Genomic DNA, 16,692 nt, shown 5'->3' with positions numbered 1-16,692 from the left:
TTTTGGGCACGTGGTGTCTGTATTGAGCACGCTTAGATCGGGTAGAACACAGTTAGAATTACATTGTTGGTACAGTGGTACATGAGGCATAATGTATGGAGATACCGTTGTTCTGTTACCATTGATGTGCCACTATCTAAATGACTTTTGTACTATTGGGAGGAAACTACTTATTGTGATTAGATTAGTAGGTGCCTACCCTTTTCATACATGAACTAAAGAAGTTTATCGCATAGAAGGAAGCCATTTGGCCCATCATGTCAGCTGTTTCCAAGAGCAAACCAAAACAAATCCTCTGCCTTGCCGTGTATCTTCCTCTGCTTCAAATATTTATATAATTTTCACTTAAAAGATATAATGGTCTCTGCCTCAACCATTCCATGTGGAAAACATTCCGTGCTCCTCACCTCTCTCCTCACTCTCAGTGACAATTTTTAAATGGTCCCTCATTACTGACTCCCCAACCAGAGGAAATAGTCTTTTCCTATTCACCCTATCAAATCCCGGTCATAATTTAAAAAAAAAACTTTATTAAATCTTGCCTTAGCCTTCTCTGCTCCAGTGGAAATAGTCCAAGTATCTCAAGTCTCTCCTCCTAAGTATAGCTTTCCATACTTGGCATCCTGGTGAATCTACGCTGCATACTTTCTATGGCTTTAATGACCTTTCTATAACTCCACACAGTATGGGCACTGCCAACCCTCTCGTGGAGATAGTTTATCCAAGTGACATCCTTAAATACCAAAATAAATTACGGTGCAGAGGTCAGCGTCATGGGCTGCCTCCGCTGGACATGCAAAGCTTCTGATGAGCTGGAGGCCACTGCACATCGGCACTCCGAGACCACACTGGCCATGGAATAAGTTGTGAAATGTTTTTTGCGGCTTGGTTTCAGGTGTGAAAGTATTGCCACGTGCGATAGGGCAGTTCCTTACACAGTGAGTACTGTTCCCGGCCATGTTGTCACGGGGAGACGACTATATTGTTCTCTTGACAACCAGGGAGTCCAGGACCAGCTCGTGCATGGGCCCCTGTGGCTGTAACGTGGTACTGTTGCAGGACTGGGATCAGTTTGGGGGATGGTTGCGTGCCTCAGAAAATTGCCGTTTTTTAAAAAAATGCGGAAGTGTAAGTTTCACTGCTATCCTGCTTTGAAATCTGACGTATAATTGTCTTTTAAGGTAAGGATATAAGGGAAGGCCACAAAGACTACAGCCAGGTGCTCATGGATGTACAACGGTCGCTACGTAGGTTTCCCCATGGTAAGCATGTGAAGATTCAGTTTGGAGTCTCTAACGTTGGTCTCTACTTTTAAAAATAATCCTCGCTTGTCTGTAAACAAGTCTGGCCTGTGTTGTCTGGTGGATTCTTGCTGAATTTTGACTTGTGTTCTTTGGCACATTTTTATTTGTTCATGGGATGTGGGTGTCACTGGCAAGGCCAGCATTTATTGCCCATCCCTAATTGGCCTTGAGAAGGTGGTGGTGAGCCACCTTCTTGAACCACTGCAGTTCGTGTGGTGACCGTTCTCCCACAGTGCTGTTAGGAAGGGAGTTCCAGGATTTTGACCCAGCGACGATGAAGGAATGGCGATATATTGCCAAGTCAGGATGGTGTATGACTTGGAGGGGATCGTGCAGGTGGTGATGTTCCCATATGCCTGCTGCCCTTATCTTTCTTGATGATGGTAGAGGTCGTGAATTTGGGAGGTGCTGTCGAAGAAGCCTTGGCGAGTTGCTGCGATGCATCCTGTGGATGGTACACACCGCAGCCACTGTGCGCTGATGTTGGAGGGAGTGAATGTTTAGGGTGGTGGATGGGGTGCCAATCAAGCGGACTGCTTTGTCCTGGATGGTGTCGAGCTTCTTGAGTGTTGTTAGAGCTGCACTCATCCAGGCAAGTGGAGAGTATTCCATCACACTCCTGACTTGTGCCTTGTAGATGGTGGAAAGGCTTTGGGGAGTCAGGAGGTGAGTCACTCGCCACAGCATACCCAGCCTCTGACCTACTCTTGTACATAGGAACAGGAGTAGGCCATTCAGCCCCTCGTGCCTGCTCCGCCATTTGATAAGATCATGACTGATCTGTGATCTAACTCCATATACCTGCCTTTGGCCCATATCCCTTTATACTTTTGATTGCCAAAAAGCTATCTATCTCAGATTTAAATTTAGCAATTGAGCTAGTATCAATTGCCGTTTGCGGAAGAGAGTTCCAAACTTCTACCACCCTTTGTGTGTGGAAATGTTTTCTAATCTTACTCCTGAAAAGTCTGGCTCTAATTTTTAGACTATCCCCTACTCCTAGAGTATTTATGTGGCTGGTCCAGTTAAGTTTCTGGTCAATGGCTGTGATTCAGTGGTAATCTTAAAATGGGCTATAATGAATCATTATAATAATTCCAAAACCAGGGTTCATAAATATCCCAAACTAGAGTCATAAATATGATCGTCGCTAATAATTCCAATAAGGAATTCAGGAACATGAGAACATAAGAAATAGGAGCAGGAGTAGGCCATACGGCCCTTCGAGCCTGCTCCGCCATTCAATAAGATAGTGGCTGATCATCTACATCAACTCAACGTTCCCGCCCGATCCCCATACCCTTGATTCCCTTAGTGTCCAAAAATCTATCTATCTCAGCCTTGAATATACTCAATGACTGAGCATCCACAGCCCTCTGGGGTAGAGAATTCCAAATGTTCACAACCCTCTGAGTGAAGAAACTTTTCCTCATCTCAGTCCTAAATGGTTGACCCCTTACCTTGAGACTATGATCCCTAGTTCTAGACTCTAGACAGGGGAAACAGCATCTACCCTCTAAGAATTTTATACATTTCAATGAGATCGCCTCTCATTCTTCTAAACTCCAGAGAATATAGGCCCATTCTACACAATCTATCATAGGATAATCCTCTCATCCCACAAATGAACCGAGTGAACCTTCGTTGCACCCCCTCTAAGGCAAATATATCCTTCCTTAGGTAAGGAGACCAAAACTGTACACAGTACACCACGTGTGGTCTCACCGAAGCCCTATATAATTGCAGCAAGACCTCCTTACTCTTATACCCTAACCCCCTTGCAATGAAGGCTAACATACCATTTGCTTTCGTAATTGCTTGCTGTACCTGCATGTTAACTTTCTGTGATTCGTGTACATGGACACCCAAATTCCTCTGACTGCCAACATTTCTTAGCCTCTCACCTTTTAAAAAATATTCTGCTTTTCTATTCTTCCTACCAAAGAGGATAATTTCACATTTCCCCACATTATACTCCATCTGCCACCTTCTTGCCCACTCACTTAACCTGTCTGTATCCCTTTGCAGTCTCTTTGCATCCTCCTCACAGTTTACTTTCCCAACTAGCTTTGTATCGTCAGCAAATTTGGATACGTTACACTTGGTCCCTTCATCTAAGTCAGGAGAAACTTCCTCACTCAGAAATAAAAACAGAAAATGCTGGAAATACGCAACAAGTCAGGCAGCATCTGTGGAGAAAGAAACAGAGTTAACGTTCCAGGTCGATGACCCGTCGTCAGAACTGAAAGAAGTTGAAGATTAAATAGTTTTTAAGCAAGTACAGAGCCAGGGAAAGGGGGGGAGAAAAGAACAAAAGGGAAGGTCTGTGATAGGGTGGAGGGCAGGAGTGATTAAATGACAAAAGGGATGATGGTGCAAGGCAAGGAGGGTGGGAATGGGACAAGTAAAGAAACAAAAGATGGGTCTAGAGGAGCTGTAAATGGAACATCAAAAACATTACCAGTACCTGCTGTCCGAAAAATGGGAGCAGTGGTTATGATCTGAAGTTATTGAAATCAATGTTGAGTCCAGAAGATTGTAAAGTGCCTAATCGAAAGATGAGGTGCTGTTCCTCGAGCTTCTGTTGAGCTTCATTGGAAAAGTGTAAGAGGCCGAGGTCAGAGTGGGAGTGGGACGGGGAATTAAAATGGCAAGCGATCGGCAGGTCAGGGTCACGCTTGCGGACTGGCGGAGGTGTTCAGCAAAGCGATCACCCAATCTGCTTCTGGTCTCCCCACTGTAGAGGAGACTGCATTGTGAGCGGCGAATATCGTATAGTGAATTGAAGTACAAGTAAATCGCCGTCTCACCTGGAAGGAGTGTTTTGAGCCCTGGATGGTGGGAAGGAAGGAGGTGAAAGGGCAGGTTTTGCATCTCCTGCGTTTGCATGGGAAGGTGCCATGGAGATGAGAGCGGGCGATGGAAGAGTGGACCAGGGTGTCGCGAACAGAGCAGTGGAAGGCAAGGACAAGGGGGACTCTATCATGGTTCTATGAGGGAGGGGAAGGGGTGAGGGCACAAGTGTGGGAAATGGGACGGACACGGTCGAAGGCCCCCTCAACTACAGTGGAGGGAAATCCTTGGTTGAGGAAAAAGGAAGACATATCAGAAGCACTGGTGTGGAAGGTGGCATTGTTAGAACAGATGCGACAGACGGAGAAACAGGGAGAAGGGAGTAGAGTCCTTTACAGGAAGCGAGGTGGGAGGAAGGGTAATCAAGGCAGCTGTGGGAGTTGGTGGGCTTATAATAGATACTGGTTGACAGCTTATCCCCAGAAATCAAAATCCACTCTTCCATCACCCGCTCACCTTCCCATGCGAGCGCAGGAGATGCAACACCTGCCCCTTCACCACCTCCCTTCCCACCGTCCAGGTGAAACAGTGATTTACTTGTACTTCTTTCAATTCATAATACTGTAATCGCTGCTCACAATGCAGTCTCCTCTACATTGGGGAGACCAAACACAGATTGGGTGATCATTTTACTGAACACCTCTGCCAGTCGCTTGCCATTTTAATTCCCCGTCCCACTCCCTCTCTGTCCTCGGCCTGTTACGCTTTTCTAATGAAGCTCAACGTAAGCTCGGGGAACAGCACCTCATCTTTTGATTAGGCACTTTACAACCTTATTGATTTCAATAACTTCAGATCATAACCACTGCTCCCATTTTTCAGACAGCAGATGCTGGTAATGGTTTTGATGTTGCCATTTACAGCTCTATCTTTTTGTTTCTTTACTTGTCCCATTCCCACCCTCCTTGCTTTGCACCATCATCCCTATTGTCATTTAATCACTCCTGCCCTTCACCCTATCAGAGATCTTCCCTTTTTGTTCTTTCCTCCCCTCCCCTTGATTTCCCCCCCCCCCCTTTCCCTGGCTCTACTTGCTTGAAGACTGTTTAATCTTCACTTCTTCCCGTTCTGACGAAGGATCATCGACCTGAAACGTTAACTCTGTTTCTCTCTCTACAGATGCTGCCTGACTTGCTGAGTATTTCCAGCATTTTCTGTTTTTATTTCAGATTTCCAGCATCCGTAGTATTTTGCTTCTGGTGAAAGGGATGATGGTGTAAGGCAAGGCAGGTGGTCATGGGACAAGTAAAGAAACAAAAGATGGGTCCAGAGGAGCTGTAAATGGCAACAGCAGAACCATTACCAGCACCTGCTGTTCAAAAAAAATGGGTGCAGTGGTTATGATCCGAAGATATTGAAATCAGTGTTGAGTCCGGAGGTTGTAAATTGTCTAATCGAAAGGTGAGGTGCTGTTCCTCGCGTTTCTGTTGAGCTTCATTGGATCAGTGTAGGAAGCTGAGGTCAGAGTGGGAGTGGAATTAAAATGGCAAGTGACGCAAGTGAAGGACAGGGTCGTGCTTGCGGACTGAGCGGAGGTGTTCAGCAAAGCGATCACCCAATCTGCATTTGGAGTTTAGTACAGTGGGGAGGGTATGGAGGGTGTTTGGTCGATTGGAATTCAGTATCCTGGGAAGGACAGGGAAGGTGTTTGGCAAATATTCTCTGTGATGGCTGTGAAATGTTTAGAAAATGACATCTCAAATTCGGGATCTGGCTTGTGTTTGAATGAATGAGTCAACAGTGCTGATCTTTGGACCTGATTTGAATGTGATGTAGATAGAAACTACCCTGGGGAGAACAGGTCGGAAACTAAATATATAGGTGGCTTCCTCAATTTTATTTGTCTGATTTTCGTTACTCATAGGCATGCGACCGGAGCAGCGAGGAGTCCTACAAGAGCAACTGATCAATGTCATTCTCTACATCTTACAAGGGAACCTACAGCTTCACTATTATCAGGGCTACCATGACATTGTCGTGACCTTCCTGCTGGTTGTTGGTGAAAGGATGGCTATAGCATTAATGGAGATATTGTCCGCCCACCATCTCAGGTGACGTGCCAATAACTAAAACTAGTGTTCCACTCCGAGCCCCATCTACACTGGTCAAGTATGGTTAACTCCACGTGACGTGGACCTCAGTGATGTGTGCTCGGAATGATCTATCGTCTTTTGAGATCGTTCCATTCCTGTGGGGGAAGAGGTGCAGATTTTGGGAAGATATGTGACAAGCTGGGTCGCGTAATACTAACTCCACGTGACTCCTTACCTTAACTTCGCTAATGTATACTGGGAACAATTTATCTTTTGGATTGGAGGGTTGTGACATCTATTCCTTCCCATTTCACCTGGAATAGAGGAGGCACAGACTTGGGGAAATATGTGACGCTGACAGCCAAACAGCATGGTACTCTGAAGGATGTCCCATTCCTTTTGGATGCAATTTTAAAAATAGGGTCTTGACTGCCAATCCTAACGGTTGATAAAATATCTAATGCCAGCTAATTGTACAAATAATAGGAGTGACCCTAGATTTAAAAAACAAATTGGCGTGAATTTTTGTGCTGATCAGTAGTGCTCCCAGGGCAGGAAGAAAGTCGTCAGCAGCAGAGTAAACACTGTACACTCTCCCAAAAATGCCAAAATAGTGCCCCCTTCTACACCAATGTGAGTTTTTCCACTTCTGACACCAGGCATTTTATATTGAGTGAGATTAACACTTTTTTTCTATTTCTCCTTCCCTTTTTTGAGGGGAAATAAGAGGGGCAAAGAGAGAGCATGAGAATAGATTAGTTGCTAACCATAAAAGGGAAACCAAAAGCCTTTTATAAATATATAAACGGTAAAACTGTAGTCAAAGGAGGGGCTGGACCGATTAGGGACAAAAAAGGAGATCTTGTGGAGGGAGAGGGCATGGCTGAGGTATTAAATGAATACTTTTGCCTCGGTCTTCACTAGAGAAGAGGATGCTGCCATTGTAGCAGTAAAGGAGGCGGTAGTAGCGATATTGGATAGGACAAAAATAGATAAAGAGGAGTTACCACTAATCTACACAAGCCTCCTCCCACTCTACTTCATCTCACCCTATCAACAAATCCTTCTGTTCCCTTCTTCCTCATCTAGTTTCCCCTTAAATGCATCTATGCTACCCGCCTCAACCACTCCATGTGGTAGCGAGTTCCACATTCTCACCGCTATGAGTAAAGAGTACAAGCCAGGAAGGCCTAGATTTGATTTCTAGTCCGTGCTGAGTTCTGTGAACCCCTGGGTCAAGAATGGGGGCAAAAAAATGGCCAACTGTGCTAGAAATGCAAGCACGTGAACGCAAGTAAGGAAAGGATCAGGCATGAATGTGATGCCTCCTGTAGTGGAGTAGACAAACGACACTGTTGAGGCTAATGCATGTATAATGTCCACTTGGGCGAATTTACAGAGGGCACCCGGGCAAATGAGAAACTACATACCCTGCAAGAAGTCAACAGCTTGAGAATGGGAGTGCAGGAAGTTGGCAATGAGGAAAGAAGTAGTGATGGTAGTTAGGAGCCTGCTGGGTGATCATAAGACCGTAAGAGATAGGAGCAGGAGTAGGCTCCGCCATTTAATGAGATCGTGGCTGATCTGATTTTTACCTCAACTCCACTTTCCTGCCCTTACCCCATATCCTTTGCCTCCCTTGCTGATCAACAATGTAAGGAATCTTACAACACCAGGTTACAGTCCAACAGTTTTATTTGAAAATCACAAGCTTTCGGAGGCTTTCTCCTTCGTCACTCACCTGACGAAGGAGAAAGCCTCCGAAAACTTCCTCCTTCCTCAGGAAACATTTACCTGAGGAAGGAGGAAGCCTCCGAAAGCTTGTAGATTTCAAATAAAAATTGCTGGACTATAACTTGGTGTTGTAAAATTGTTTACAATTGTCAACCCCAGTCCATCACCGGCATCTCCACATCATATCTGGAATCAACCTGGTGAACCTTCCCTGAACTGCCTCCAATGCAAGTATGTCCTTCCTTAAATAAGGGCACCAGAACTGTACGCAGTACTCCAGGTGTGGTCTCACCAGCACCTTGTACAGTTGTAGCATGACTTCCCTGCTTTTATACTCCATCCCCCTAGAAATAAAGGCCAATATTCCGTTTGCCTTCCGGATTACCTGCTGCACCTGTGTGTTGACTTTTTGTGTTTCATGTACGAGGACACCCAGATCTCTCTACTGCAGCATTTTGTAGTATTCAAATAATATTTTGCTTTTTTTATTTTTCCTTCCAACGTGGATGATTTCACATTTTCCCACATTATATTCCATCTGCCAAATTTTTGCCCATTCGCTTAACCTGTCAATATCCCTTTGCAGACACTTTGTATCTTCCTCGCAACTTGCTTTTCCACCTATCTTTGTATCATCAGCAAATTTGGTCACAAGACACTCTGTTCCTTCATCCAAGTCATTGATATATATTGTAAATAGTTGAGGCCCCAGCACTGAGCCCTGCGGCACCCCACTAGTTACAGATTGCCATTTTGAAAATGACCCTTTTATCTCGACTTTGTTTTCTGTTAGTTAGCCAATCCTCTATCCATGCCAGTATATTACCCCCAACACCATGAGTTCTTATCTTGTGCAGTAACTTTTTATGTGGCACCTTATCAAAAGCCTTTTGGAAATCCAAATATACAGCATCCATTGGTTCCCTTTTATCCACCCTGCCTGTTACTTCCTCAAAGAACTCTAATAAATTTGCCAGACATGATTTCCCCTTCATAAAACCATGTTGACTCTCCTTGATTGTATTATGAGTCTCCAAATGTCCTGCTACTACTTCCTTAATAATGGATTCTAGCATTTTCCCAATGACAGATGTTAGGCTAACTGGTCTATAGTTACTTGCTTTCTGTCTCACTCCCTTCTTGAATAGGGGTGTTATGTTTGTGGTTTTCCAATCCGCTGGGACCTTTCCAGAACCTAGTGATCATGGGTACAGTTGACAGTCATGCCATCCTGGTATAGCATATGCCTGCTGCAGGGCACAGTGTGTGGTTAGTGGTGTTGAATGAGGTAAAGGGTAACCCTTTTTTTGTATTTCACAGGGATTTTATGGATCCCACAATGGACAGCACTAAGCATATCTTAAACTACCTAATGCCAATTCTGGAGCGGGTAAAGCCAGAACTCCACGACTTTATGCAGAGGTGAGGCTTCTGTTATGTTTGCTGCAGTGACCTATACTTTTGGTAACCTTAACTCTTCCTAACTGGGCCTCCCTCCCCCACCGATATGCTCAGTGAGTAGCTGAACCGTCTAGACTAGGACCTCCAATTGGATCCGTAATCTGGGCAAGACGTTAAGGACAATACAATTGGTCTTGGCACCTGGCTCAGTACAGGGGGCCGTTGTTCTTTTGCTAGCGAGCGACTCAGGAGGACGCAAAGAGGCTGCAAAGGAATATCGACTGGTTAAGTGAGTGGGCAAGAAGATGGCAGATGGAGTATAATGTGGGGAAATGTGAGGTTATTCACTGGTGGGAAGAATAGAAAAACAGAATATTTTTTAAATGGTGAGAAGCTATTAAATGTTGGTGATCAGAGGGATTTAGGTGTCCTTGTACATGAAACACAAAGTTAACATGCAGGTACAGCAAGCAATTAGGAAGGCAAATGGTATGTTGGCCTTTATTGCAAGGGGATTGGAGTACAAGGGTAAGGAAGTCTTTCTGCAATTGTACACAGCTTTGGTGAGACCTCACCTGGAGTACTGTGTATAGCTTTGTCCTCCTTATCTAAGGAAGGATATACTTGCCTTAGAGACGGTGCAACAAAGGTTCACTAGATTAATTCCTGGGATGAGAGGGTTGTCCTATGAGGCGAGATTGAGTAGAATGGGCCTATACTCTCGAATTTAGAAGAATGAGAGGTGATCTCATTGAAACACAGATGCTGCCTCACTTGTTGTGCTTCTCCAGCATTTTCTGTTTTTATTTCAGATTTCCAGCATCAGCAGTATTTTGCTTAAGGTTCTAAGAGGGCTGCACAGGGTAGATGCTGAGAGGATGTTTCCCCTGGCTGGAGAGTCTAGAACTAGGGGGTGTAGTCTCAGGCTAATGGGTCAGACATTTAGGACTGAGATGAGAAATTTCTTCATTCAGAGGGTTGTGAATCTTTGGAATTCTCTACCCCAGAGGGCTGTGGATGCTCAGTCGTTGAGTATATTCAAGACTGAGATCGATAGATTTTTGGACTCTAGAGTAATCGAGGGATATGGGGATCGGGCAGGAGGGTGGAGTTGAGGTCGAAGATCAGCCATGATCTGATTGAATGGTGGCGCAGGCTCGAGGGGCTGAATGACCGACTCCTGCTCCTATTTCCTATGTTTTTACTCCTGCTGGAAGTTTGTGCGTGTGGGCAAAAACTGAATAGGGTTTGATTGTGATGCCCTGGCAGTTAAATAGCCTGCATACGTTTACTGTGGAGGCTCACCCCTGCTTTCAGAACCACCCCCAAACAAGGGGAGAGTGTAAAAACTTACAGAAAACGAGTCTTCCTGAGTAACTCATCTTCCCAGCTAAGGGGAGGAGCTAACCATTGGCCACAAGCCACTCCCACAGCCATTCAATAGCCGGTCATCAGGCGGTGTGAAAGAGCAGCATGCGAGGGTGGATGGATTTTGGCCCACTTTCTTACTCCTGGGGTTTAAAAGAACAAGTTCTGGAAACCAGAGATAGAAAGAAAGAACTTGCACTTATATTCATGACCTCGGGACATCCCAAAGTGCTTTACAGCCAATGCAGTACTTTTGAAGTGTAGTCACTGTTGTAATGTAGGAAATGCAGCAGCCAATTTGTGCACAGCAAGGTCCCACAAACAGCAAAGAGATAAATGACTAGATTATATGTTTTTTTAATGATAACATAAGAAATAGGAACAGGAGTAGGCCTGATGGATATATATTGGCTAGGACACTGGGGAGATCTTCCCTGCTCTTCTTCGAAATAGTGCCATAGGATGTTTTATGTCCAATAGAGATGGCAGATGGGACCTCGACGTAACAGCTCATCTGAAAGACAGCACCTCCGACAGTGCAACGCTCCCTCAGTGCTGCACTGAAAGCATCACCCTAGATTATGTGCTCGAATCTCTGACTGACTTGTTGAGCTGTGCAGCGGCAGCAGTGCTACATTTGGCCAGGGAGGGAGAAACCAGGTCAGGGTCCTGATTGCTGCCCCATCACCGTGCTGGAAGTGGATGTCTGGTGAGAATAAGATTGCACTCGGCTGAGATGCCCTCTGTGGTAAAATAGCCCGCTGGTACTCATTCTCTGGACTGATGCGATGGGCAAAGTACAGGAGGCAGGTGTCAAACAGAAAGAATCAAACCAATTAATCTGCATTCCGCGGTTTTGAAATCTTGGTAGTGGTGGTGACCTTTAGAGGATGGTGAGATTAGTGATTGTGAAGTTGTGACCTGCAGATGGCAAAAGTTGGAGCTTGTGGGAATAATTAAATTGCTGCTCTGCCCATTAAATGCCTGCAGATGGAGTTCTACTATTTATGTTCCTCACTGTTGGCCTCCAGTGTGGAAACCTGGCACTGCAGCAGTATAACCACATTTATGTTGCGCATTTAACAGAAAAACATTCCAAGACTCTTCAGAGGCGTAAGGGGAAAAAAGACACCAAGCCACAGGAGGAGATATTAGGTGGGTCGACCAAAAGTTTGGCCAAAGAGGTAGGTTTGAAAGAGTTAAAGGAGGAGAGGGAATGTGCAAAGGCTGGTTTAGGGAGGAAATTCCAGAGCATGGGAGCCTAGGAGGCTGAGGCAGGCTTGATGGAACAGCTGGTGTTTTCCTACCCATTAATTTCGTATGTTTGAAGGTACAGCCGCAAAAGGAGGGGGTTGCGCAAGAGGCCAGTGTTGGAGGAGTGGAGAATTAGGAGGAGTTTTAGGGCTGGAGGAGGTTACAGAGATGGGGAGGGAGAGAGGCCATGAAGGTATTTTAAACACACGGATGATAATTTTAAATTTGAGGTGTTGGGGAGCCAGGACGCAGTGTAGGTCAGTGAGGACAGGGTGATGGGTGAGCGGCACTTGGTGTACAGATAGGATACGGCAAGAGTTTTAGGTGGAGTTTGGAGCTGACTTTACGGAGGATGGGAGGCTGGTTAGGGCAGCATTGGAACAGTTGATTCTGGTGTATAAAGAAAGACTTGCATTTCTGTAGAGCCTTTTGTGACCTCAGGACATCCCAAAGTGCTTTACAGCCAATGGAGTATTTTTTGATGTGTAGTCACTGTTGTAATGTAGCATGAACTGAACCTGTGAAATGCAAAAACAACCTTAAATACTTTAACTGTCAGGTCCTGGGCCAGTTTAGCAATAAATTGTGTTCTGAAGCTTTCGGACGGCTCCCCTGAGGGCTTGATAGTAAAGTTGTCACATGGTGCAGTCGTGAGATGCACGGGAAGGACACGGGGTCAGTGGTGGGAGCACTAAATTGGCTCCAAGGGTTAAATTATGAGGAGACATTACATAAACTAGACTTGTACTCTCTGGAATATGGAAGATTAAGGGGTGATTTGATTGAGGTTTTTAGGATTTTGAAAGGAATTGATAGGGTAGATAGAGAAACGTCTTCTGTTGGTGGGGGAGTCTAGGACAAGGGGACATAACCTTAAAATCAGAGCCAGGCCAATCAGGAGAGAAGTTAGGAAACACTTCACACAAAGGGTGATAGAAGTGTAGAACTCTCCCACAAAAAGTAGTTCAATTAATAATTTTAAATCTGAGATCGATAGATTTTTGTTAGCCAAGGTTATTAAGGGATAGGGAGCCATGGTGGGTAAATGGAGTTAAGAGACAGATCAACCATGATCTTCTTGAATGGTGGAACAGGCTCGAGGGGCTGAATGGCCCCCGCTCGTTCCCATGTTCTGTGTTCCTGGTGGGAGGGTAGAAAGGCTAGTCGAGTGAGGTTAGCTGGAATTGTGCGTGTGTGAACATCAAGTTGGAAAAAAACGTGGGAGGGATGCATGTGACTGTGATACAGTCCCCACCACTTACACCATCCATGCTTGTCACGGGCAGACGCCAATACTGCTAACCATTACCATAGATGTCAAATACAAAGGTGCCATTTATAACATGTTTGGCGCGGCGGCTGTTTCGGACAGTTCAATAAGTTCTTCGCACCTCATTATCATATTTGTGTTTAAACCCCCCCCCACCCCGGATCTTTCTGTGTCTGCATCTGTTTTGAGCCCATGATCTCTCTCATTGTTAACAATCACCCGTTTTGAACCAGAATCCTGCCCATGGCTCAGTTACCAGTAACTGCTGCAGAGATTGAAGAAATCCTGTCCCTCCTGCATTTTACCAGCTCCCGATTCTTCAATTTGGGAACAATGGAAACATGTCCTGAACAAACCATCTGTCGATCCCTTGCCACGTTAAATTTTGTTAACAACAACCGCAGGTACGGAATCTGAATCCAGTCAGCCGTTTGTTTTTCTTCTCTGTTCCCGTTCTCTCTGTCTCTAAAAGACGATACGCTGCTTAACGCAATTAGCCCGCTAGAAGCGTTAACACCAACGAGCCAGCTATAAGAACATAAGAAATAGCAACAGGAGTAGGCCATATGGCCCCTCGCGCCTGCTCTGCCATTCAGTAAGATCATGGCTGATCTTCGACCTCAACTCCACTTTCCCGCCCAATCCCCATATCCCTTGATAAGCAGTGGGGACTCTACTGCTACGTTCAAATTGCCCGTGGACACTATCTAGGCTCACGTGCAAAGTCTGGCCTCTTGGGCTGGGTAGTGAAGGAAGGTTGGCCCCTGTGGAACTGTACCTTGGCATGGGTCAACGACTATAGGGGGAGGAAGCTTTAACGCAACTGAGGGTTTTTGTATCCAATCCTAAACTTGCAGTGAAATATCCATGGTTTATAAACCTTGAGATTGTGTTAATGCCTTGTTAGTTGAGAATATCACTCAAGAAGGGTATTGCAAATATTCTAGCTTATTTGCTCAAGTGTGATTCCCCTTTCCCTCCAAAGGATATTATACCACCATGCTAAATAGGCTGAGTGACAACACTGGTAAGAGATGCTAACATTTGAATAAATCATCTTGGCCTAAGGCGGAAGGTCATGGCTTCAAGCCCCACTCCAGAGACTTGAGCAGATAGCCCAGGTCGACACCGAGGGAGTGCTGTATTTTCGAAGCTGCCGTCTTTCGGATGAGACGTTAAACTGAGACCTATCAGTCTAGTGTAAAAGGCCCCATGGCACTATTCGAAGAAGAGCAGAGTGTCCTGGTTAGTATTGATCCCTCGACCAACACCCACGAAAACAGATTAACTGAGCATGTATATGATTTGCTGTTTGTGGGACCTTGCTGGTTTGCAAATGGCTGCTGCGTTTGTCTAGATAATGACAGAGACTACACTTCAAAAGTAATTTATTGGATGTGAAAAGTGCTACATGAAGTGCAGGTTCTTTCGTGCTTTGAGTGAGAGTAATTGCCCTGGCTGAAGCTGTCTTGTGTCTCTGATTTAGGGCTGAGGTCGGCACCATCTTTGCCCTGAGCTGGCTGATAACCTGGTACGGTCACGTCCTCTCCGAGTTCCGCCATGCCGTCAGGCTCTACGACTTCTTCCTGGCGAGTCACCCACTGATGCCGGTCTACTTTGCAGCAGCGGTACGTAACGGCGCAGTTCTCCCCACTTGCTGAACGCTCAGCATGCTACTTCTCGACCCCCTCAGCGGTTTGTCGGAATTAAGTAGAATGTACAGCACAGAAACAAGCCATTTGGCCCAAAAGGTCCATGCCGATGTTTATGCTGCATTCGAGCCTCCTCCCACCCCTCTTCATCTAACCATTTCAGCATCCCCTTCTATTACTTGTGTTTATCTAGCTTCCCCTTAAATGCAACTATGCTATTCGCCTCAACTACTCCTTGTGGTAGTGAGTTCCACACTCTGGGTAAATAAGTTTCTCCTGAATCTTGTTGGATTTATTAGTGACTATCTTATATTTGTGACTTAGTTTTGGACTCCCCCACAAGTGGAAACATTTTCTCTACGTCTACCCTATCAAACCCCTTCATAATTTTAAAGACCTCATTTAGGTCACCCCTCAGCCTTCTCTTTTCTAGAGAAAAGAGCCTCTGCTTGTTCAGGCTTTCCTGATAGGTATAACCTCTCAGTTCTGGTATTGTCCTTGTAAATCATCTTTGCATCTTCTCCAATGCCTCTATATTCTTTTTGTAATATGGAGACCAGTACTCTTAAGGGGAGGTGCGGGTCGGTGCCTGGTCATTGCTGGGTGAGTGGGAATGACAGGTGGAATCGCAACACGTGTGTGGCACCTTGGAAGAAATTGTTTCTGTCCGTAACTCTTGGGTCTCGTGTCTTGTACATCAATCTGTGAGAGGCTGCAGTCATGAAAAAGGGGAATTAAAGATAACCTAATAAACCAGTGGCGGAGCCCAGTATGGCGCTAAGCCACGGACCAGAATGTGGCAGGGTTCCATGCCTGGTCTATGCTGAATTAGCTAATGTCAGCCGGGGCCAGCAGTAGGGAAGTCATAGTTGACCTCAGCACCCCTGGTTTCGGGAGGGGAAAGTCAGCTCGGGTTACCACTTCTGCTGTCCACCCGAATGGCTCCTGCTGCAAAGTGCTTGCATAGGTGCTGCGCTTGAACGGAAGTGGGCGTGATTGTAAATCCTCCTCCCTGTTCTTTGGGGATAATCATCACTAGACCAGGTTTTGCTGTAGGAGATCACAGCTTCAGCATGGCTTTCCTAGGGGCTTGCATGGAGGGTAAAGGCCAACATAGGCTGGTTGGGCCAAATGGCCTGTTTTCCGTGTTGTAATTTCTATGTAGGGGCAGGAGGAATGTTGCACCACCCACTGCGGTTATAGCATTGGATTAGCAACCCAGAAGTCATGAGTTCAAATTGGCCGATTGTCATGAAAACGCAACTGGTTCACATGTCCTTCAGGGAAGGGAACCTGCCACCCCTACCTGGTCTGACCTACATGTGACTCCAGTCCCACACTACATGGTTGACACTTAACAACTCTGCAGTGGCCCAGCATTGTAAAAACAATTGTTATCCAAGAAAGCCCACCACCATCTTGATGGGCGATAAATGTGGCCTTGCCAACATCACTCACATCCTGAGAATATATGAGGTGGGTACGGGAGAAAAATACTGGTTTGGGTACAGAACGACAGTTGAATTTGGCATGAACTCTGTCTAGTCTGTCTGCCTCTCAGCCAGGAAGCGGGGGAGTGACGCGAGGCTCTGGGGGAGCGGGGGAGTGACGCGAGGCTCTGGGGGAGCGGGGGAGTGACGCGAGGCTCTGGGGGAGCGGGGGAGTGACGCGAGGCTCTGGGGGAGCGGGGGAGTGACGCGAGGCTCTGGGGGAGCGGGGGAGTGACGCGAGGCTCTGGGGGAGCGGGGGAGTGACGCGAGGCTCTGGGGGAGCGGGGGAGTGACGCGAGGCTCTGGGGGAGCGGGGGACGACCTGAAGGAGAG

At 46.1% G+C, this 16,692-nt stretch overlaps 1 protein-coding gene across 1 annotated transcript in view; it reads left to right on the top strand.

Annotated features, from left to right (window-relative positions):
- zgc:63863 (uncharacterized protein LOC393372 homolog) overlaps window positions 1–16,692 on the top strand; it is a 44,801-nt gene that overhangs the window by 11,306 nt on the left and 16,803 nt on the right. Inside the window, exons 3-6 of the mRNA XM_067968875.1 lie at window positions 1,182–1,262; window positions 6,022–6,208; window positions 9,245–9,346; window positions 14,704–14,845. Of these exons, the coding sequence (XP_067824976.1) occupies window positions 1,182–1,262; window positions 6,022–6,208; window positions 9,245–9,346; window positions 14,704–14,845 (512 nt within the window). The remainder of the gene's footprint in view (window positions 1–1,181; window positions 1,263–6,021; window positions 6,209–9,244; window positions 9,347–14,703; window positions 14,846–16,692) is intronic.

The sequence above is a fragment of the Heptranchias perlo genome, chromosome 2 (assembly GCF_035084215.1).
Source record: "Heptranchias perlo isolate sHepPer1 chromosome 2, sHepPer1.hap1, whole genome shotgun sequence".
NCBI lineage: Eukaryota > Metazoa > Chordata > Chondrichthyes > Hexanchiformes > Hexanchidae > Heptranchias > Heptranchias perlo.
The sequence above is the reverse complement of the archived record's forward strand: the minus strand, read 5'-3'. Positions and strand labels throughout refer to the sequence as shown.